The 23,636-nt window shown below is 37.7% G+C and overlaps 3 protein-coding genes across 6 annotated transcripts in view; 1 reads left to right on the forward strand and 2 right to left on the reverse strand.

Annotated features, from left to right (window-relative positions):
• The window catches only part of LOC111273642 (peroxisomal N(1)-acetyl-spermine/spermidine oxidase), an 11,759-nt gene extending 2,502 nt beyond the window's left edge, over positions 1–9,257 (forward strand). The window contains exons 2-8 of one of the 2 annotated variants that reach the window (XM_022855412.2): positions 2,953–3,104; positions 3,494–3,633; positions 3,808–4,071; positions 4,438–4,672; positions 4,981–5,153; positions 5,347–5,528; positions 5,876–6,033. In XM_022855412.2, coding sequence (XP_022711147.1) covers positions 2,953–3,104; positions 3,494–3,633; positions 3,808–4,071; positions 4,438–4,672; positions 4,981–5,153; positions 5,347–5,528; positions 5,876–5,898 — 1,169 coding nt within the window. In that variant the 3' untranslated portion in view covers positions 5,899–6,033. Of the gene's footprint in view, positions 1–2,952; positions 3,105–3,493; positions 3,634–3,807; positions 4,072–4,437; positions 4,673–4,980; positions 5,154–5,346; positions 5,534–5,875 lie in introns of both variants that reach the window. The other variant, XM_022855411.2, reaches the window with a different exon arrangement.
• Positions 9,258–10,858: 1,601 nt separating this feature from the next.
• Positions 10,859–14,820, reverse strand: TH1 (negative elongation factor complex member TH1). Of its 2 annotated transcripts, none has more exons than XM_022855413.2 (3): positions 14,684–14,820; positions 13,356–13,596; positions 10,859–12,860 (listed from the first exon to the last, which is right to left on the reverse strand). In XM_022855413.2, the coding sequence occupies exons 2-3, from the start codon at positions 13,578–13,580 to the stop codon at positions 11,406–11,408; spliced, it is 1,680 nt and encodes a 559-aa protein (XP_022711148.1). In that variant the 5' UTR covers positions 13,581–13,596; positions 14,684–14,820; the 3' UTR covers positions 10,859–11,405. The 2 variants fall into 2 exon arrangements, with proteins under 2 accessions (XP_022711148.1, XP_022711149.1); XM_022855414.2 differs by lacking the exon at positions 14,684–14,820 and adding an exon at positions 13,797–14,092.
• A 4,087-nt stretch (positions 14,821–18,907) lies between these two features.
• The window catches only part of LOC111273644 (leukotriene A-4 hydrolase), a 7,563-nt gene continuing 2,834 nt past the window's right edge, over positions 18,908–23,636 (reverse strand). For both annotated transcript variants that reach the window (XM_022855415.2, XM_022855416.2), the window contains exons 3-10: positions 23,364–23,536; positions 22,962–23,043; positions 22,448–22,572; positions 21,897–22,021; positions 21,342–21,650; positions 20,744–20,994; positions 19,693–19,917; positions 18,908–19,382 (exon numbers count right to left, since the gene is read on the reverse strand). In XM_022855415.2, the coding sequence (XP_022711150.1) occupies positions 19,095–19,382; positions 19,693–19,917; positions 20,744–20,994; positions 21,342–21,650; positions 21,897–22,021; positions 22,448–22,572; positions 22,962–23,043; positions 23,364–23,536 (1,578 nt within the window). In that variant the 3' untranslated portion in view covers positions 18,908–19,094. The remainder of the gene's footprint in view (positions 19,383–19,692; positions 19,918–20,743; positions 20,995–21,341; positions 21,651–21,896; positions 22,022–22,447; positions 22,573–22,961; positions 23,044–23,363; positions 23,537–23,636) is intronic.

The following is a 23,636-nucleotide window of genomic DNA, read 5'->3' on the forward strand; positions in this document are numbered from 1 at the left end:
ACTCAAATGAATTATATTTAAGAAACTTTAAAAAAAAATAAAAATTATTTCTTAGTTTGTATGAACAACCCATGCTTAACACCATGTTGGCAGTATGCAAATTCAAGTACTATTTGCAATGAGCTATACACGCTCCTGTTACCAATATTTTGTAGGTACAGATACGGAACAGTAATAATCCTCAACCTGCTACGTTTACCAGCCCTTTTTCCTTTCCTAATATTGCATTATCGAGGGTTCAGGTCCCGGAAACGAATACCCAAAAAGTTTTTCTATCTCTGAAAAGATGTGTCATAATTAATGTTGTTTTCCTGATAATGTGATGTGGATTTCCAACATTAAATAAATGACAAATTACGACAGGCAAAATAAAGTTAGAGAAACAAACTGACAAGGGTGAACCAGACGTTTCGTTCGTTTCGATCAAAATGTTGGGTGTTCTCAGTTTGCTGTTCAAAGACTTACTATTATATCTCATTGTGCCGAGGCATTTAAGATTATAAGTATCAAATAGCGCTGTTAGTATTTCCAAACGAGTCCTTAAGCTAAATCATTGCTTTCTAGATCAAGGAAAGAATGTTGATTACAAGAATCGTACTTAACAAGCAAGCTGATGAGAGGAATAGCGCCATACCTCTAGCCTATGACTAACTAGCATTATGGTGTTCGAAGTACCAAAATGGAAATCTCCTGCGTTTAGTACTGCGGAGAATCCAACGATTGTCTCCATAAGTGGCAACTCCCAGTGAGTAAGATCGCCCATCAACGGTTTGTCGTCAGCACCTTCTTTTTATATACCTATTGTGTTGTGAAACCGAGTTCACATATTATTGTATAGGGCTGCTGATCATCTACACAAAAAGTATCATGCTCTGAAATACAATTTGTTTGTGGCATCTGTAATGGAATTATTGTAAAAAAAAAAAACAGACACTACAAAACATTTTATCCATTGAATTTCATCCTGCCAGTTAAAGAACAAACGCGCAATGCAAAAAGTGAAATATTTTATTCGAATCAGTAAAAAATAAAGCATAATTATGGTTAATACGGCACCAAATATTACATTCATTCAGTTTGGCAAACATAATAATGATTGAAGACCTCGTCAATTATTTGCTCGGTGATGTTTTGCGTTTCTCTAGTTTGAAATACAATATTAAACATAAAAAGCTCAATATAGCTAATTGTCTTATTCACCATTTTATATGGTTGCCATCGCAGCCCTGATTAGCGCTAACGGGACCCCGATGGCTGTGCTTGGTTTAATCATGTGACAACGATTTCGTAAGATTCCGTGTCGTAATGCATTATCAGGATTAGACGGGCTCAGTAAAACAATTGGTAGTTTTTAATCACATCAAACTACACCTGTATGGAGCTTGAATCATGCTCAGCTCATTGCTTTCTGTAAAATTTAAATAGTCGCTTGATGCTTTACTAGAGGTCAGTAAAATTTTGTTTAGCTCAGAAATCAGTTTGAATTTCATACGTCAGACGACCGCCAAGCGATCGTATTAGCTAGGTTCCACATCAGAGATGTGCTGCAACTCATATAAGGCATTATTGTTGTTTGCTATTGTATTTAGCTATTGTAACTGGAGTATTACTAAATGCAACTTCTATAGAACTCGTAAACGAGTCTATGTCAAACAATAGTTTTGTCTAGTGGACTGAGTCTAAGCAAGCTGGACCCAAAATAAAGAGTATCGAGGTTTTATTTCTATTATTATTGTAGATATTATTTATTGAAAAAAAGGAATTGAAAAAAATACGAAAAAAACGAAGGATCTTAATAGGACGAATTAATCAAACGATGGTCGCATTTAAACATAGTTAAAAACTAATTAACAACCTCTTGAGATCGTTTCAGATTATATATACATATATATTCTTATACCATAAGGCGTTAAACGAGCTAAGTCCATTGGTAATTCGTTCACGCTACAAATAAGATACGTCGTAGCTATTTCTGCTGTTAATATATGGTCAGTGTTTTTTTCGGCCCACTCGAATACAAGTCGTCGGAAAAATAGGCGTCAGTAACAACAGGGTAATGACCACCATTCCAGTTTTATCCACAAATGTCTGTAAAAATGTCGCTGGTGTCTGTGTATGCTTTTGTTCTTGCATTATTGTTGCTATAGAAGTGTGTTTGACCCCGAAGAGGCGCTGAAAACGCTCAAGCCCGTCAATAAATTCTAGATAATGATGCTACTGGCTCTGCTGATGATATTTAAGTCGCACAAATTTGCCTTTACGTAACCAACTTCGGAACGAACCCTTGCATTTAAAAACGAATTGAGACGCAGCGCTTAAAATATGACAAAGTTATAAAGAACTAAAAACGACGACGACAACGGCGGCGACAACAACAACAATAATAACAACAACAACATCAACAATATCCATTGGACTCATAATAAATAATAAGTGCTTATCTGCAACTTAGGAAACATAAAACGTCCTGAGAACGTGCTGTCGAAGTACTGGGTTCTCTATCTGAAGCCATGCTGTAGCTGAGAAATGCGATAATATATTAATGAGAATAGCATAGTAAGAATAAATAATCTATCGAATAATATATTATTTGTTTGTATTAGTTTGCTTTACAAAATGACCAGAGTTGGCTGAGTCATTCGGGATCAGATCGAGTATGCCAACCGAAAGTAGGTTACTCAAGCATCAGACGGTGCGCTAAAGCATTGTTCAGAGATTATTTCAAAAATTTAAAGGCTTATTTAAAGAGCTATTATAACTTACATTAGCTTATAAAATGTGTTTAGACAGACAAAATGCCTTCACTTCTGCCGGTATTGATTTTTCAGTATTTTTTACAATTTTGTTTTCTTAAATTTGTCATTTTACGCTGACATGACATTGAAATACTAAAAGTAGCTTTATTACACGTGGACTTAACATTAGTGCAAAATAATTTTTATGGTGACTCAGGTGACACGCAGGTAGAGCTGGGTGCTCGCTGGATTCACGGCGTCCTCGGTAATCCACTCTACGAGTTTGCTGTGTCGCAGGGCCTTGTAGGCCTAAACGATCAGGCTTCAATGCAACATAATGTGGTAGTTACTACGGAACGGGGCTCGCAGGTATTCGTAATATAATGATCGACGTTTCCCGTTATTCATAGCCATTAACATGAATCTAGGGAGGCTTTGAGGGGAGATCTTTGCCTCAGCTTATTCCGTCTAAAACTAGTTAGGTATTGATATAATATATCAGACAGAACGTACGATCATACGGTGCTTAAATTTTTATTGACTATTGCTATCAGTTACCACCATTCAAGGAAATTGTAACATAACATTGTTATTGCACATGCATATGAAAATAAAATAGGGATTAGTCGTACACATCGAGTTATGAGAATATAGATTATAATCAGCATTTATGTTGGCAGGCATTATTTGTGCAATAATTATTTGCTGTTTTTGTGCGCTTCGGGTTAGTACTCGTTAATTTTTTTCGATTTTTCCAGATTCCCCTAGACCTTATCGATGAGGTGTACTCAGCGTATTTTTGGTTCAGCAAACGCTGTGAAGAATACCATTTGACGAGGTTGAAGCCACCCCCTGAATTTGACAATTCTGTCGGCAAACATATTCAACGCGATATTGAGTTAGTATTTACAGTCTGTAAATATTGTTTCGTATTTTTGGTGTATGTGCGATTGCCTAGAGTAATAACAAGACCATGATTATTGTTATTAGAAAAAAAATTTGAGTTACTCTGGGTTGCCCACGAAATCGATAATGAAACAAAGTTGCATCTCAAAAAGACATCTTTTTGCAGTGGCTATCTGAAGAGGTACTCGGGTGAGGAAAAAAAAGTTCGTCAAATGATCTTCACGCACGTAAAGGATCGAGACGCATGCATTGCCGGTGCGGATTCGATGGATACCGTCTCCCTTGAGGATTTTGGAGCTTTTGCGGAACTGCCTGGTGGGAATGTAATTTTGGGCAAAGGAAAGAAATCGTTTTTCGAATTGTGTTTACGGCTAGCTGAACCTCTAGGTTCGGACCGTATCAAGATGTCATGCAGGGTAAACAAGATTCGGTGAGATATTTATTACGGACTTTAGCTATTGGTTTACTTTTTCCCATATGTTAAAGGAGATTTGTTAGCAAATCTCAAAACCAAACACGGATTGAGAATCCGTGGAAACATGATGTCCAAACTAGTAGCCTTCCAGTTTCTTTAGTCTAGGAAACTAGATCCAGCGTAGCAGATGCTAACTCAAGAATGGCGATATACCAGATGAATAGGATTTCAACTTTAGAGCAACAAAGTTTATTTAAAATTATCCATATCCATACTAACTTTTCTTTATCTTGTCAAGTTCGTAACAGCACAATGCGCATGTAGCAAACTAGGAAACGTGCATGGTATCTAACGACGTAAAGCCGTATTGATTTATTTAAGTTGGAAGATGATCTCGGGCGACCTGTACGACTGTGATACCGTGCGTGTGGAAACCTCAGCAGGCCTCTTTCACTGTTCGCATCTAATTGTCACTCTACCATTGGGCGTACTGAAGGAGTCAGTTGACCTGTTCGTCCCGCGTTTGCCCTCAATGAAAACCCAAGCTGTTGACAGATTGCAGTTTGCCACTGTTAATAAACTGTACATACTTTTCAATAGACCTGTATTAAATAAGGTAAGCTGAACTCTATATGAACAAAAATATCGAGGATGTTTAATAGCAGCGGCAGACTCGTAGGACATGAAACATTTAAACCGATTCGGGTGGACATACTTCAGAATACAGAGAGAAATAGGTTGATATATGTGTAACAAAGTGCATTTATAGTAATATGTAAAGCAGGCAAACCTGTAGAAAAATACCTGACAACTTGTACAATACATACTCTCATTGGAGCTTTACCGGAAGTGCAAAACACCGCTGAGGTGTTTTGATTAATTTTTATATTTTTTCTGACTGTCTGATACCATCGGTGCCATCAGGAGATTGATGAGGTGCTTTGCCTGTGGGAACCTTGCGACACGTATATTGAGTCAGAGTGGTGGAAAAAGATTTACTCATTTAGCAAATTATCGGACACTATTCTCTGCTGTTGGCTGTCAGGACTCGAGGCCGAATTGTTGGAGCATCTATCCGACGATGAAGTGATCACGCGGTGAGCATTTTTCCGATAAGCTTTTGCCAGCGTTATCTCGTTCTACTTGGTCTATTATTATGTTAGTCTTTTTCTTTAGACTGAGTCATTTCACGCCTTATCATACACCAATTTCGTCTTGTGCAATTGACCAGAAGTCAGATGTGGCATTAGTCAACCTAAAATCATTAACATAAACTGTTCCCACCTACAGAATTACTGAAGTTCTACGAGGATTTCTGGCCGACCCATACGTACCACGTCCAGTGCAGGTTGTTTGCTCAAGGTGGAAAACAGATCCATATAGTCGTGGTTCGTATACCAGCATCAGCTCTCAGGCCTCACAACAGGACATCGATAATCTTGCTAAGCCTCTGTACACCGGACCATTTCAGAGTAAGGTTAGCACTCAGAACAGCATATGGAACGTTACGTAAATAAAAAAAAACATAACGAAATATAGTGAAAGAGTTGTAAGAGCAGAAAACGAAGATCACGGACCGGAAAATAGCGTGTATAACGCAATCTTCTACGAAGTAGAAAAAAGTGAGAAAAAGTAAGAGCTTTTTCATCATGAAGATACTGTTGTTTTTATAACGCGATTTATACGCTTAAATCAGCCTTCGGTCAAATATCTTTAGAAAAGCTTTGTTTCTGGTGACACTGATAGAAGCTTTGGTAACAAGCTGGCTCTTAAAGGTCTGGAAATACTATGTAACCTGTGTCATCCTGTTTTGTTCTAGCCAAAGGTCTTGTTTGCAGGTGAGGCAACTCACAGCACTTTCTACTCAACGGCCCACGGAGCCTTTATCTCAGGTCAAAGGTGCGCCAACCTTCTGACGACCGGCGATCCTGAATCATGTGATTTTCCCGAAGGCTGGATTAATTCTTCATCGCGAAGATCCAGTACTGCCGACCTATCGTCATGGCTTAAAGGAATCGACATCCGAAGACAAATCCGCTAAGGTCTAAACCAGTTACAAATGCGATATCTAAAGAGTCCAGTCATTTAAAATCTTACTGTGCATGTTCTAGCACATGCTTGTATATAACTGTACAGAACGAAGTAGCCGGTACAAGAAGCTGATGAGTCACAATATTACTCCTCGATTTTTTATGCATTTCAAGGTAATCGGCTATAACAGGATATTTCTTTGTTTACAACGTACTTACTGTGAGCAGGCATTTTCAACTTATTCGTATTCAAAAATAGGGAAATCAGCGTTACATAAATGGTTAGATATCATGTCTTTCCACTGCATCATATATTATGTATGTGTCTCAAACTGTAGTATAATATTTATTTCCTGCTAGTTTTTATGAGTATCTAATTGCTTGTCTCTAACACGTTTAGTAGATGTGTTTTTCCTTCTTAGGGCGATTGTATTAAAGTAGAAGTCATTCTGAGAAATTCAACTAAAAGGAATATCAACCGCAGACCAGATATTATGTATGTGAACTTTTACAAATGGGATGAAGACGCGCAACACATGCAGCCATCCTAAAACCATTGCCAAACTATTATTATGTAAGCTTGTTGTGGGTACGAAAAACTTGTGTGTTTGAAGTGAGAATGAACGATAATACTTGTTATTATCTTTTAGTAAAAATTTTTTATTTTATAAAAGCTTAAACCTCGTAGCGTCTATACTACTCAATAAACAGTGATATCTGCAAGACGGTGGAACTCAACTTCGAATATGAATAAATATCACAAGTAGGAAGTGTGTGGATATTTATGTTATTTAGCCAATGGCTCTTCTTGGATCCGTTTCGAAAGCGGCTATTCTGGTATAGGTATCGTGCTCGTCCACCTTCTGCTATTTTTAGTGGTAGTGGCCTGATCTATTACATTCGGTTCCGTCGAATTGTGTAGCTTGTGTACTAATGTCCACTTGTATTCTAACAGGTACAGATAATGCTTAGGCGCATCAGACATTGAAACTATCATGGTGCAATAACCACATCTCGTGTAACAATAACTTTGTGTAAGAAGAAATGATAAACGGCAATTATATGCAAGCATAATCGGACATTTATCGCTTCCTTGTTAGTTAGTTCGTTTTTATTTTTTTCCTCCTGTAAATTTGGTAAGCCAGATTATCATTTTTACAAAGACATTTCCGTATTATGGTTTCAACCAGAGGCCGAATTTACGGTACCTACGTACTGTGATCACACAAGAGTAACGGCCGTCTTTGAAAATGGTCGCACTCCTAGCGTCTTTTTTATTAGGCACACCGCGCACGACGGAATGCGAAGTAATCTGTCGATCATTACAAACAACATTAACAGCTTCACTGTGACGTAAATGCCGCTAGACGAAATCACTTATTATGCTTCTTTTTCCGATTTCTAAAAATTGCGTAAATGCCAACATCATTGTCTGAGCAAACTTTAAGTAAAATAGTATTCATATTAGGGTTGCCTTAATGTCTATACATGCTAGCCAAAGCTGTAGTGAAATAGTCAACGGGTCTCTGCCAATAGAATGGCGCGAATCAACAGAAACCAAATCGCTATCGTGTATTTAGCACAAGCGAGTTCCATTGTTCACCATGGTGCCATTTGGCCTATGTCCGTTGCTCTTCAGCTGTCGTTGCGACTAACACTGTTGTCGTGGTTGTTATCATCGTTGTTGCCACTACGAGTGCCAGCAGCAACAGCATAGCGCAAGGGGATTACACGAACCCAGCTCGTGCAAAGGGGATGATACGAGAGACCTTCTCGCCTTTTTTTTGAAGATTAGACTGTACAGTGTGGCGATATAATATGCAAGCAACCGAGAGAGCCATTGCAGTGATACACACAGTCAGGGAGGAATCCAGCTAGGGTAACCGAATTACATTTTGCTTGCTGGGAAAGAAAACATGGCTAGATCAACGCAGCCAGATTAAGTGAACGAAGAGAAAGAGTACATCGTTCAGAAAAGGCGTCTGACAGGCCCAGACATAGTCATTTTACTGTCTTCTAATCGTCTGCACCGGGGCAGCTAACATGGCCCATTAGCCAGGCTTAGCGAACCGGTAGCTTTTGTCATCTGAAAACAACAAAAGAAGGAACAAATCGCTAAGTCGACACGGAATGCCAGCTTATCTATAAAGATCAATCAAACGTAGACTAATCTCTTGCTGATCAGCATTTTTCGCAATGAACTGATGGACGCCAGATAAAGACCATAGTTCACAAGATATTGACCAGAATAATTCGAATGAGGCATGCCAACTACAATACAACAATACAATGATGTCAAGTAAAGTAACACCACAAGAATATTAACAACATTTATAGTTTAACAGCATCTATAACAATACCAAAAGTATTACGATAATTTGTATACAGTTTGGTAAGACATTACGTATTTTCCCCTGTGGTAGCTTATTACGTTTGTGTGTAGGTGTGTGTATATATGTTAAGTGGCGTTAAAATAGAATACGTTGTTCTTTCTCAAGTATCATCCAAACAGGCAATTAAGATATTACTAATAAAAGCCAGTAAGACAGACGCAGAAAAATACTGAAGAAAACATGTGAAAGAATGTGTCTGACAATGGCTTGACCATGCCGTTAGAGCCCGCGCAAATTTTAAGTGAAAGCAAAAAAATAGTTATTAAAAAAGGTATTTAGATCTAGTAAATAGATGAAATCTAATTAGGGATCTAATTATAGCGAAAAATTTAATTTACCTGTTCTGTCTGTCCACCCACTGTTGATCTACTTTAGCGATTGCCTTTTCTAGTTTAACATTAACTTACGAAGAAGGAGTCTATAATCAATATGCGCATACTTGCACGAAAGAGTAGTTTAAGTAATCTAATTGAACGAGATAATTACCAGGTGTCTGGCTAGAAAAGAAAGTATAAAAATGTAGATTGTGTTTCCAGTGAAGGAAAGACACAAAATAGAAATAAAAGAAATAAAGAAATTCATAGTGAATGTACGAATAGACCCAGCGGCGCAGCATCTATTTTCTGGCGAAAATGATGGCCTCAGGGGGCTCTTTTTAAGAGTAAAAGTTGTTTCAAGAGTGGATAATTGTAAATGGTTGGACAGTTCAACTTTGTTTACACAATAGCAGTTGAAAAATAAAGTAAATAAATGAAAAAATAACTAAATGTTATTTTTATACATTGTTTTTTCACTGCGTGCTGGCTTTACTAGGGTAATGAATAAGCGTGTTCGGTAATACTATGCACGTGCTACGTTTTCCTTAAGGTTTACGTAAGTCGTTCCACTTGCGCCTAGATACATCCATGAAAGGCTGTTTACTGAACGTGTGATTATTGTATGCGTATTTTAAAAGTATCGTTTTCTAAATGCAACTGCATATCATATGAAAATAAATGAATATGTCCAAGGTTTTCTACAATTCTATTATATTTGGCGAGAGTTTGTCACGTAGAAAGCAGAATATTGCAAGATTCGTGTTTTATATATGCATATTACGCATATATATACGCGCAAGATAGATATATATATGTATAATATATGTGTTATAACAAATGTTTTCAAGTTTTGACCAACAGTGTGCACATTGCCAAAAAAGGTATTTCTAGGTAGATATGTTTAAAGTCACGTACATCAAATATTAGAGTCATTCGTTGACGTCATTCGAAAATAGACTTGCCAGTAACAGATGTGCTAAGATTGGTGGAGTGTGTATATTCAAACCTATAAGGCGTCTCGAGGATTAGTAGAATTTATAAAAAAAAAAAGCCATAGTTTGTAATTTTATTATAAAAGCATAACTGCTGCCTAGGTCCATAAAATGGGTTGTGCTTTATACGATCGATGTACGTTGTCGGAAAAAATGGTGGTTGTGTTGCAAGACAGACACGTGAGTAGACATCAAATTGCCAAGGAACTAACATTTATTACCAAACAGTTTCAAACGATTTAAAAAAAGCTCTGTGCAATAGGAAGCTTGACGTTTGGGTGCCGTCTATGTTTTCATATAGCGAAACCCTAGAAAAACATAACAAGATCGAGCGATTTATAAAGCGGTTGATCACTGGTGGCGAAAAATAGATCATATACAACAATAGTGTGTAAGTGAAGAAAAAATTAAACAGTGTTTCCGCAATCTGTAATACAGCACCCTGCACTGACAGAAAGCGATCCTATGTATTTGATGTAACTGGAAAGGAATTAGTTGCGGTGTGGCAAAACAATAGATTCGGACCCCTTCTGTCGACAATTAGCAAAATTACAAGAAGCCATCGAAAAAAATTAACTAATTGAAACTAGTGATTAGGAAAGGCGTTGGCTTTCACTATCATTGTTCCAGACGAAATACACTCTCAGCTACCCGGTGAAAATTGAGAGAACTTGGATCATCAATTAAAATATAAAAAATATTTAATAAGCAATGGTCAATACTTTTTGGACAACTTAATACCCAATCGACGGGTTAATCGTTAGTTGCTAGCAAGCGAATCTCGCTAGCACTGCAAATTTGATGACAGAGATCATTGATATATATATATATATATATATTTACGGTAATGGCAAATACTGTCTAACGCCAATATTAGATGTAAAATCTTCAGCATTTAAGAAAATGACAAAGTAAAGACCAATGAACTCCTTAAAAGTCCGTATTACGTTTTGTCATAGACCAATGTTGTCGCAAAGCCTAAATTTTTGCCGCCAGCAATAGTGTCCGACTATCTGTTAGAAGCCTAGATCTATGTAATGACAATCTGAGGTAATCAAAAACAACAAAGATGAACAAATGTTTACATGAGTACCATTAATATGTAGTACTTTATTATACATCCCTATATATATATGTTTGAATAATATATATATAATTTGATTCCATACTATATTACTATTACCACTTATATACATATATGTATTACTCATTAAAGATTATATTCATAACCTATTTTACATAAAGATAATAGTAACCATCATCATCATATCACCATAAAAACTATGATAATATCTGTAGTATATATATATACTAATTAACTGCGTTATCGGGAACCTAATGCCATTAATGAAATAGATGAATTCCTCAACTACTCCGTTATTTCCCTGGTCTGCAGAAAAGTAACTGCATACCACAATGAAGAGAATAGATTAGTGCATTTACTCATCCGATTCTGCCTATACTTATGAAAAGCAAAATTCCAAAAAAAGTTCCAACGGCTATGTAAAGCTAATGTTTTGTTCCTATTTCTTCTTTGTACAAACGTCAACTAGCTATATCTGGTGAACTGCATACAACGCATAATGGGAATGATGAATTGTACAAGTGAGCCAATGCTTAGAATGAGTCTCTTCCATGAGCGCCCTGAACTTTAGCGGCATGCTGGATAAACTGCGCCACAAGGTCGGGACCTTCTTGCATCGAAGGTAAATCACCTGTAATTTCCTTGTTCTGCACCAATGGCAGAAAGTTAACGACAAATTCAGCTGTATATGGTGGACCAATAACATCGAGTAACTCAGTAACAAAATATCGAATTAGCGAGATGTCTGTGTCTTGCCGTTGGTATCTAGCCGTAATATACCGTAATACGGGAAGTACGCACCCGCGGCATACCAGATGAATCATACGATCGAGTAACATTTTTCGAATTTCGATCAAAACCAACACGTCCAGCTCGGCATCAAACGGCTTTTCAAACAAGTCACTGTAGAGCCGTAGTAGACGGTCATGCAGAGTGGGTTGACAAATAGCTACCTCATCCAACAACGCAAAATGCATAGGGACGTGTTCCGTGTTTAGTTTAAAATAGGAGGCCTCATTGACGACATACCGAGCCCAGTGGATCGCAGCCAATGCCATAACAGGTAACTGGACGCAGTCGTAAAGCGTAGCCAGGTCGCAGATCTTAGGCTCTGCACAAATCGAGCACATCTGTTCTATGGACTCCTGCGTTCTCGACAACTCGTCTTTGTTGAGAACGGGCGCTCGGCGAGGGCCTTTTTTTGTCGTCTGCTCAAACACGCTAGCGGCATATGCCAGCAAAAAGATGTATTTTGGCTTGTGGTCTGGATTGATTCGTGAGCCTGGCTTGAACAATGTATCAAGTAAAAGTTCCAACAGCGTTGGCTCACGTATCAAATCCACAGGTGGTGGATCATTTGATTTATAGAGATTGTACAGTATCGTTACGTCGGCTGGATTTAAAGCATTTTTACTCAACATTGCCGCCATCGCTTGGCACGCTTTAGGGTGCTTCTTGAGGGCGCCGCTTAGTGTCATTGCAATAGGTGTGGTGTCGCGCGTTGGTCGACTGCGTTTCCGAATCTCGTGAGCGAGCCGTTTGGCCGACGCGCCTCCTCTAGACATACCTTCAAGGCTTAGTGCATGTAGTAGGCACTGAGCATACAGATAGGTGTGTTCCCCATGGCCGATCAGCTTTGCCAGCTCGTTTAATCGATCTTCATCTGGGGGCTTCTCAAGACAGCCACTTAGCGCTGTTCTCAAGACCCTTGAAAACACCTCGAGCTGTTGAGAAGCTGTAGAGATTGATGTGATCTCAGCCTGGAAACCAGCGTCCGATATGAGTTTGATAGTGAAATTAAGCATAAGACAGTCCGGATATTCTTCGGCCAGCCTATATATTAGCTTGCGCCATGCGGGGTGATCAATCATCTGTGCTAGCCATGCTGGAGTTTCACCCTCGCCGCCAAAGATAGCAGCGTCTGCCTTAGATGGCTCAAAGTGACGCACCAACATATTTTCTAACTGTGACTCGACCAGTGATTGTACCTGAAATTAGAAAAGCGCAGTCAATACAGTTATTAAGATGCAGATCATTTGTAGAGACATCTATCTCTCTAATGTTGTTGATAAACGATGAACACTAAATATAATTAGCGCATACTTATTACACTATGGAAGATAAAATAACCTCATTATATGCAGGTTAGCAAGTCAAAGTCAGATTTTATTATATGTTTCATATTTCGTTACTTCAGCGCTGTAATCACCCCAGAATGTTTTATTCGTTTACAATGTATAGTTAGAATATATTCACCAATCTATTTGGTGCGACAATGTATACATCAAATTAATTAGAATTTTAATTAATGAAAAATTAATTTTTAATTAACTAAAAATACACCAGGAAAGCAAATTTCTCGAAGAGGCCTAGGGAGTACAAATGGTGCTCTTGGAAATGCACAAGCTTGTCATCTCCTCTATGAGTCAAACGGTGCTACAGATCCGCTTGACATGACTTGCTTCGATTATGTGTTTACACACTTGATTGATTTCCATCCCGGACATAATAAGCCACTCCGCCAAAAGGTTGGCTGTCTGCGCTACGGCATGATAGTTGCCGATAAGCATCTCAACAGCGCGTTCGGGATCGCCTCCAGCTTGAAGGAAATCTTTGAGGGTACTGAATATTGACGGTTCCATGATCGAATCCCGGGCGCCTAAACGGGCCTCGATCTCTTCGGTGGACGACCTCGATGGAGAGACCATCGTGGCCGTGGCACGCCTGTTTTGAAAGAAAACAAATAAAGTCGCATACTATGTAATTTTTTATCTCTTTATTTAAAAAAAACACATAATTTTTTTGCTCGTGACTTTACATTACTATTAATTACATTTGACAATACAAATGGAACCGTATGCGCAGAACAACAAATCCGATTTTTTCGTTGTAAAGTCCCCAAAACTGCTGCTAAAAAAACTTACTCATCGTTTCAGTCCACATGCATTGAAGTAATTAATAATCAACACACATTTCACTACTTTGTCAAACGATACAGGGAAATGACAATCAAAATATATAGGACAGGTAACCTATTGTAGTTGTCTGAAGCCGTAGAACTGTTGAGCTCAAAAAAATGTAAGTAAGTGCGATCAGTGCACAGATTAACGGATTGTCAAAGATTACTGCTGGCTCATTTGAAGCACTGCTGAACGGTAGCGTCAGCTGTGAAAATAGAAATTAAAATAAAATAGCAACAAGCAACCTTCGAGCTTGTAAGACAGAGGGTCGAGCGGCTCTTTCATTGCTAATCCTCAATCTGCCAGTCGTTTTGTGCTTCTGAGGGAAAGTAACTCTATTGCCCCAGATCGACTTGACTGTAAAAGATCAAATCAGACAACCAACTATCGACAGCGCCCTAAGAAAGGCGATACATGGACGCAGCGATCTAACATTTGAAATTTGCTCCATTAACTTTTTTAGTGTGTGGCGTCCCTTAAAGAAATACCTAATGGTAATTGGAATAACAAAATGTAATGAAAATAACGTCGTTAAAAAGAAATTCGACTAGCACATTAAACGTGTGCGATTTTCAGAGGTTTCGAGGTCTTTGTAACCAGCTTCCCATGATATTTCCATACAATCAAACTACTAACTAACTCCCGAATGCTCACAAGAAAATAAGTAACTGTACGTTGTCCTTTATCGCTGTCATGTCTAATTGTTATTCGAACAGTGGGGGGCGTACAATGGCTGGCATATGTTTTATGTATTTCTTTGCCAGTTTTCACAAAGGTTTGCGGTTGACTCTTAGATCCGTAAGAAGCTGATAAAATTTATTTATTTTATCTAGCCTTCTCCAATTACGTACCTTGTCCGTGTACAGAACGTATACTATCTAAAATGCCAAACTTTGTCACAAGCACATTAATTGTATGAGGCCGCGTATTACAGGGCTCGGATTTACGGCCAAAACAACTGTTCGGTGTATCGGCACAACGAGAAAATTTAGCAAATGTCTGGTATTTCGTTGCAAAATACCAATTCGCTTTGGGCGGAAAGCGATACTAGTCGCTCAGCTGGGCCCAGGTGCAGTCTTGTGTGATGGCTATAAATGGCCAAACCTAACATGCTTTCGTATTAGCATTAAATATACGGAGCTTGTTAAACATGAGTTCAGTTAAGCCTAACAAATGACTGCTGAGCAAGGACTGTTGTTGTATTATTTGGTATGAGCTCAATTGTTGCCGTGAGCTTCAACTGTTTAGTCCAATACAAGTAATAACCAATACCCCCCCCCCCCCCCATCAGACTAAGAATTATATAATTCGACTCGAACATTAGTGCAGAACACACGGACCACCACAACGGCGGTTAAGTGAATAGTTTGGACTTCATATTTTAATTGTCAAAAATGAGCATACTCCAAGTTTCACAGTTTTAACATATCAAACTTTGCGCTAAAATAGGTATTATTTCAGTTTTCTCAACACGAACTTCGGGAAAGTCTGAGTGGTATGATAATTTCGCTACATATTGTTTACTAATAATAGAATTTCAAACAAGAAATATAAACGCAAGCATGAGCGGCCTACTGCGGGGAAAAACAATTTAGATGTTGCTCATCTCATCATGATATATCTCTCGCTTAAACGATGAAAACCCATTGTTACCCCTTCAGAAATTCATGCACGGCGCTGAGTAATGATTACGGCTATATCGTTTGGGCAACATTGTTTTATTATTGACAAGTATCTGCACAGGATTAGGTAGTATGATAATACATGAATTTCAAATTTTCCATACTTTCTGCTATTTGAACGGTCGAAACTAGAATTTTTTTTCATAAAAGGATGTGAAAGATAAGCGCGACAATTTATTATAACTATAACACACGTGTCGCGTAGAAGTTCATGTTTGCATAGTGCAGCATCAGCTACCGACTTACTCGCAATCTGCCGTTTGAATTTCAAAACTATATATATCTAAAAATGTGTGATGAGCCCTGAGACACGTTCTCACCGTCTGACGCTATTGTTAAGTGTTGCAGGCGTACTAAGCCTGAATTAGATTAATTGCACTTAAGCCGTGGCTAGTTATCAAGGCCGATCAAGGATGTCAGCGGCTTTTCTTGCCACAAGCTCAAATAAAGATTCACTGGGATAGTGAACTTCAGCTGGCTCACAGTCTCCAACTAATTGCAATATGATCAACGATTCTTTTCCCGCGAGAGTGAATAGCTAGGAAAAGGATTTCGACGTTGACCTACTATTGCATTTCATATAACTGCGAGAACTGAATTACCTGTAGGGTACATATAAAAAAAGGAAATATGACGTTGTAAAAAAATGAAGTCAGCCGATGAATGGTAACTGTGTGAACTACTATGACAAATATACGTGTACAAAATTAAGGCGCAGTCCTGGTAATCGAACGTGCAGTGTAACCCAGGGCTTTCTTTGCACACTGATGAAACTGCTAAGCTGTGAGAAAAACTAGCAACCAAAAATTTCAGAACCTCAGCACGGGATTAAACTATCTTACTCTTGCAAGTCCAGCGTAGCATCCTGTCGTCACGTCGACGTTCATCTTAGCATTACATTAATTTGAGGTGGTGTGATACGGGATACACGCAACATACCAAGAAGAGGGTATTGAGCAAAAAGGATCGTCAGGTTATCAGAAGTATTAAAACATTGTACTTCAATCATTACATATGTATCGATAAATTCATAACGTTTGCCAATATGTGATGCCCGACATGGAGAGAAGTACTGTTTTTTTTTTTAATTTAAAAATCTTGGCTAAGAATTGTTGCCTCTGACAGTTCAGATTCTCAAGCTTTTGCTTTTTAAGGAATTTCACCTCGCCGTTCGTAGTCTCTAGCAACTTCATCCAGGGTGTATGACTTGTGTAAACTAGTGAGCTCTCATACTCGAGAATAACAGGCGGTGTTCCTGGAATAAACGGCCACGCATTCCAGTTGACCTAACAGAATCAAGGATAATTTCTGTACTGCTCCGGTTGCTATAATGGATCGTCGAAGCCTTGAAGTAATAGTTTAACCGATTAGTACGATATTCTACCTAAAATAATGTAGTGGCCTCAACAAGTATTTACATCTCGATATTTGTTGAGCGTAGTTTTCATTTGAGTGTCAAAAACATAATCCTCCTAAAACAAATAACCCTTTACTATGGTCTGTAGTATTCATTTCGTCGAAGGTCTCTTTTTTGTCCGCGAAACAGCAATCGGAACTGGACGGTGTGAAGAGATTTGTACTTAAAATGCTTGATACAAGCTAGAAAATAATTTATTGGCTTCATTAGAGGACGTAAAGCTAAGGTGCCAAATGTTTGAAATCATTGGTAAAATATAAACCATCTTGGCATATCGGATGAATATTAGTAATAAGGGATAAATGGTTATATATATATATAATAAAAATAATAATAAAAAAAATAATTTAATATTAATAAAATTAATTAAATAGAAAAACAACTGGCAATTTCGAAGTAGACCTTAGTTATTTGGTGCATGTGGTGTGTTAATGGATTGATAGCAGCAAAGAAACAAAGCTGCTGGGTCGTTCATTTCAGTCGGGTAACCAATAACTAAAACATAATTATAGAAGAACTTACCAAAAAGTAACGGGGTAAATGACACAGGGTGAAAGAATGACTAGGGGAATAAAATGTGACTTATAACGGAATAGTTGCTACAGGTTAATACAATTAATACCACAAATATTCAGAAGAACTGTAAGCGGACGGCGGTTGAAGTATTGGTTCGTGATGGAGCCATAGTTTATGTTAATTTAAGTGTAACATCAACAATACGGTTGGGTAAAACTGCTGTAACATTCTAATGGAAGAATGCTATATGCAGGACAGGGTAACTGCAACAGTATGTATTACTAGGTGATTGGCTGAATCAGGTCAATAGGATTACTGTAACGGATTAGGTGCAACCAAATGGAATTGGTGCTAAGCATTTTAGGACGATTGCTTTAACGATATGGCTCAAACCCCGCGTTATTAAAGGCATTTTTTATTGTCATATGGGTTTGAGGTGCCTATTGTGAGATGCACATGTGCACATACAATATATGTATATAATAACAACGATTCTACGGGTAAGGTCCGCGCACCTTATTACTTTCATAATAGCCCGTAAAGGGACTTCCAGAGCCGGAAATTGTCAGGCACTCCAGTTACTCAAGGGTCAAGCGAATAAGGAAAACCTTAAAATTTGAAACAGCCCTGAAACAACGTTTAATGGCAATACCACACGAAAGGACTCGAAATGTTTATTAGGTTTAAAAGCAAGCATAGGCAACTTTGCTTCATGCTGTGAACAGGTCAGCTGAGGCAATATTGTGTATCATCAAGTACTGAACTTCAAACACAAAAATACTAATTTCAGCAGTTGAAACTAAATCTTGACAGAAACTTATAAACTAGTAATTAGCTTAGTTTTGTTTATGGTGTATATGCGATCAGGTTAAATATTTTGATAATTTCAGTAAATAATAATAATTTCGTGGATTTATGTTACCTGCCTCGAAGATTGAAGACCTCTTAGTTAAATTCACACTACTACTACTTTCCTAATCATATCACATGCTGTAGTAGTGTCTATTTCAGTTTAACGTGAAACCGATTAAATTGCTTTAGTAAATAAAAACTTATGCAAGAAACTGGTTTTGTCAACGATTGACCTATTCATGAATTTCAACGACCACTAAAACACCTTTTAAGGTACGAAATTCTAGTGGGATATTTAAAATCTTAGATTAAGATAAAGTAATTGTTTTTCAATCAGCGATTCGTTGATGTCATTAAATTCTTTTTAGCAATTTAAATTTTGAAAAACACAACTACTTTTTCTATTAAACGAATATTCATTTAATTATCTGTAACAATTACGCTTAATCAAATAGACTATACAGACGTATGTGAATAAATATACAAGTACCGTGCGTTTGCTTTCTATAGATATAGCTATTCGTTCTTACCTAAATTCAATGTATATCGATTTCAATGTACCCGATTGAACAGTTCAACATGGCCCTGAAATAATTAGTAGAAAAAGATCTTTTATCGTAGCCTTTGTTAAAATGTTTATTGATCAAAACATTTAGCACTACTTATCATAACTGACCTCTCTCAGCACCCTTTCCTCCGCACTAGACACACAGAGAGAACCAATTTTGAATTGTTTCGTAAAAGCCTGATCTCAATGCAATTCGCATTGAGATCATATTTTTACGTACGTAGATTTTAAGCATTGGGATGAAGAATCTTCTCTACTTTATGCCTTGTCACATACATCATGCCTGGCTTGAGTTTATCAAAAAGATCATTTGCAAATTGGCGTTTCTCGGGCCAGTCGGATAGATCTTGGAAAAGGGGTCCTACAAACTTCATCCGTCCGACCACTGCAAGGAAACAATGAACGGGCTCTATAATCCCTTCCCATCGCGCTAGAAGTCCGAGTCGCAGCCAACGGAAACGAACTTCCGAATTAATTATCTTGTCCATCTCGTATAATGATGAAAGGTGCGCCACCTGAAAAGACGCAGTCAAAAGCATAAAATATAATTTTACGCATATTAGACAATACGTCAGCTGCTTGGATATACTTCCTTAATTTGATATATTGTTAAGATCTTGTTCCAGAACTATTGAATATGTGCAGATCCACTGGCAAAAGTAGCAGGCACAAAGTATGGCAAGAAAATTTTAATGCCTTATTCGCGCCAAAAAAAAATAAAGCAGAATATTTGGCTACTAAACCCAAAATTTGTTTTTGTAAGCTGTTCTACACAAAAACCTAAAAATAGCTACGGCAGTAGGCCAAGATCCGCAATCTTGCTACCTTTTCCACACTAAGCGGTTTCATTTCAAGAAGCTTCGCGAAGAACTCCTGCTTCTGGATGTTATTTAGAGTCACAAACTCCTCTTTTGTAAATGATGTCACCTCGTTATCTGAAGCTTGTAGCCACTTTTGGCAAAGGGCATGAGCTGGAATCCCCAGGCAGCTCTTGTATTCAGGAATAACTGGTGGCATTCCCGGACTGTACAGCCACGCGTTCCAGTCAACCTGTTGAACGTAAGAGTTTGTTAGAATAACTATTATTGTTTCTAAATGTAATTATCGTAATTATTTCCCTATGGCTGTATTTAACAGTTTATTTATGGTAGGTTTTCCTCTTGGTAATAAATATTTCATCATTCCCATTCGGTTATCGTTCATAGCTTTAACGATGCCAAATTCAAGGAGTACTTTAAAAAATGCTCAAAAATTTCAAAAAAAAAGTCTGATTTTAAAAAAAGTAGTAAAACAGTATTTTGCATAGGATTATAATTCAGCCTATGAACAGTGATTACTAAACAAAATTATCCTTCTTACCCAAAGCAAAGCTGAAAATTAGACTTAAGACAATTTTAATATGCATTGCTAGCACATGCAGTCGATATAATAGTCCCACGGAAAATAGTTTGGCGGAGGAATGGTCGTGTCAAGCAAATACAAGAACAAAAAGGCTCCAATTATTAACTTCTCCGATGAAATAACAAGAGTAGTTTTAGCTCAGAATTAAAGGACTTATCATGAAACAGGCGAACCCTGTCTTTCTTCATAAGGAAATGTGTGGCGTTTTTGTTGAAATTTAACATCAGCGACTATATATTAGATTTATCAATTTGAAGTTACAAACGTGATGTTTGCACTAGGTTTCGTAAATCCCACCGTTTTTAAGGACGATCACCAACACCCTAAAAAAAATACTACATGCTACATGCACGAAATTTACAACAATATTGTGATCGTAATATACAGATTTAAACTTAAATAAATTTGAAAAAGGAAAATTATGTACTTGAGTTGACCTTTTACTATCTAGAAGAGACTGTCTGCGTGTACCCACTTTATCAAGGATGTCTTTTTTGTTGGCAAAGAATTCGTACAGGAACGATTTCCAGTCGTCGGTAACGATCGATTTATACTTAAACCGCTCAACATAGGCTTTCAGGAAAGCATCCAGAGAATCGGCACCTAGCAGTGTCTCGAGGTAGTACAGGAGGGTATGTCCTTTTTCATAAGGAACAGTGGAGAACGAATCATCAGGGTGCACACCTTTCAGATCTACAACAAGCTTCGTGAGCGCATTATCAGCTCCTGCAAATTAAAAAAAATAGTAACCTAGGTTGTTCTCATTATTCCACACTAGAAAAACAGACTCATGCAGTGCTGGATTCAATTGTTCGAGAACCAGACGGCCGTTTGAACAGACTGGTCGTTTTATTTGTAGTGCAGCATTACTCTTATTGATTACAACACAAGACAAAAACATGATTTTGAGATGCCTGATCATTCTGCTGAACAAAATGCACAAAACATTTTGAAAAATGAGTCGTATATACCACTAGGACGTTCAAAGTGCAACTAAATATTACAGTGTTTATTTGTACTTTATGAACAAACTTAATATCTACTCGAGCGTTGAATGGATAAGTGTTTCTCACCCATTGTGTTTATTGTGTATTGGAGCTGCCTAAGCCCTTCTTGAGCACAGAATTGTCTTCGGGACTCGCCAAACATCCGACCGAGGATTTTCCGCTCAACATACATTGTGAAACCTTCATTAAGCCAAAAATGTTCGAAATTTTTATTAGTGACAAGGTTTCCGGTCCACGAGTGCGATATCTCGTGAGCTACGACGTCTGCAAGTGACTTATCACCAGCCAGTGTTGTAGGCGTCATGAAGGTCAAGCAGGGATTTTCCATCCCGCCGAATGGAAACGATGGCGGTAGCACGAGAATATCGTATCTTCCTAAATTAAAACATGTAAATGGCAACTAGGTTAATATGAAACTGTTCAAAAAACGGTCGTAAGCAGCAAACTGAATTAAAGTTACAAATTATTTTAAACCTTTTAAAAAATACAGTCTTCAATAAGAATCTTCAGTGTTATAGGAGGCATACGTAAGAAATAATGAATATGAATATGCAAACCGTTAAAAATAATTATGGTACTTTACATAATCTATCAACACAACTCAAATTCAAACACACTAACCCCAAACATAAGGACCCAATAGGTCTTCTGCGGTTTTGATCATCTCTTCAGTATCGGCAAAATCCACAGCAGCTCTATCAACATATTCCTTTTCAGACCACATATCAGTGCGTGGACTAATCGTTCTGTAAAAATGAAACATCACATATTTGCCTCTTTACAGTGCCTGTTTACAGATACGCCTTGGTACGATATTACCAACAAACGGTCTACATCTTGACTATAACGATATCACTAAAAGCTAGATTACCATCAGTGCATCTAATCACAATTATTTCGAGTTGATCTTTTTAATCCCGTTACATTTGTGTGTTCGTTATAATTGTTAAATAACAACTGAAAGAATTTTCTCTCAGCAGCAAAAATACAAAATATTTTTTTAAAAATCAAGCATCCCGGGTATAATATTCCTAAAAGGCTAAGACTTAGAATTTATGAAGTCATGAATTTATCGGTAAGCGTTGTTGAATGGGCCCATCCAGAAAGATCAACAAAAAATAAAAACTGTTATTAAATACATTTCCATTTCACTACACTATACAATACGCTACCTGGACTCAAGATCTCCCACAGCGAGAGCGAGTAGGTAGATCGGAATAGGAATCTTTTGCTCGAACAGGACAACCTTACTTCCATCAGGACCGGGTTGTTCCCCAGTTTTAACTGCCGATACCAACTAGAATAGCAACAAAGCTTTATTGATGTTTTTAGGTTTCAGAACTTGGTATCTATAGGTAAGGTCGTACTAGTTCATAATTTAGTATTATCCGGAAAAGTTATGCTTGAAAACATACGTGCATAGACACGTAGAAACTTCTGAGAAAAGTACTAAAAAAAAACAATTTCGGCGGACATTCATCATAAATAGTTAGCAAAAACAAACCAATATTGACCTGTACAATCTACATCACTAAAAAACTTACCCACTTGACTTCTCTGCACGCCTAATATAAGAATATGGCTAAATATCCTTGCGTTTCGTTGGACTATTCCAAAATCAAGGCGTCATAGTGATCCCAGAGAAGAAAAAATATTTGATCAAAATTAACAGATAATGCTACTTACTGGCACCATTTCCTGAGGAACCTGAATCCTTACAGTAAAGTTAGCTTTTACGTTTGGTGAGTCCTGACAGGGGAGTAATGCTCTGCAATAATCGAATTTCGAAAATTCAATAAGATTAATTTTTGCTTTACTTCAAATAGGTGAACACTCGAAGTGCAAGTATTGTATCTTCAAAAAAAAAAGGTATGTTCACGCTAAATAGACCGCTTGATTTATTGCTAAAAAATGGACTGTTGATTCCACACTCCGATTCGAACTGGTATAATTATAGTTAGGGCCACTTCTAGTAACTCTAACCATAATCACTATGCCTAAATATAGGTTGCACATTTTAAACGCGTGCAAACAAAAACGAAATCATAGTGCATTCTAATTGTTAATTAACAGACATAGGCAATCTACCGTGAATGGATGGCCTCTGAGTGTGAGTATACATAGGGCTGTCGCTTTCCCGCCGTCTGGTCCTTAGTCATCCACTGAAGCGCGGATGACGTAGAAGAAGTCTCATAAAGAACACGGATCTTCGCTTGCTCTCCGTTGGGTGGCAGACGGACTCGAGTGCATACACCAAATTTCTGAGAAAACGTAACTAACACTTAGTGCACTTTAATTATTATGGCATTTGTGCTCTAGCAACGTGAAATCACGGAGTTGAGCATTATCTATATACATATA

Source organism: Varroa jacobsoni, unplaced genomic scaffold (genome assembly GCF_002532875.2).
Source record: "Varroa jacobsoni isolate VJ856 unplaced genomic scaffold, vjacob_1.0 scaffold_207, whole genome shotgun sequence".
NCBI lineage: Eukaryota > Metazoa > Arthropoda > Arachnida > Mesostigmata > Varroidae > Varroa > Varroa jacobsoni.

Excerpts from the sequence above, each read along its gene's own strand:
- TH1 (XM_022855413.2), bottom strand. The coding sequence starts at position 13,580 with ATGGTCTCTCCATCGAGGTCGTCCACCGAAGAGATCGAGGCCCGTTTA. Across the intron at positions 12,861-13,355 it reads CCGGGATGGAAATCAATCAA|GTACAATCACTGGTCGAGTC; the intron begins GTGTGTAAACAC and ends TTCTAATTTCAG.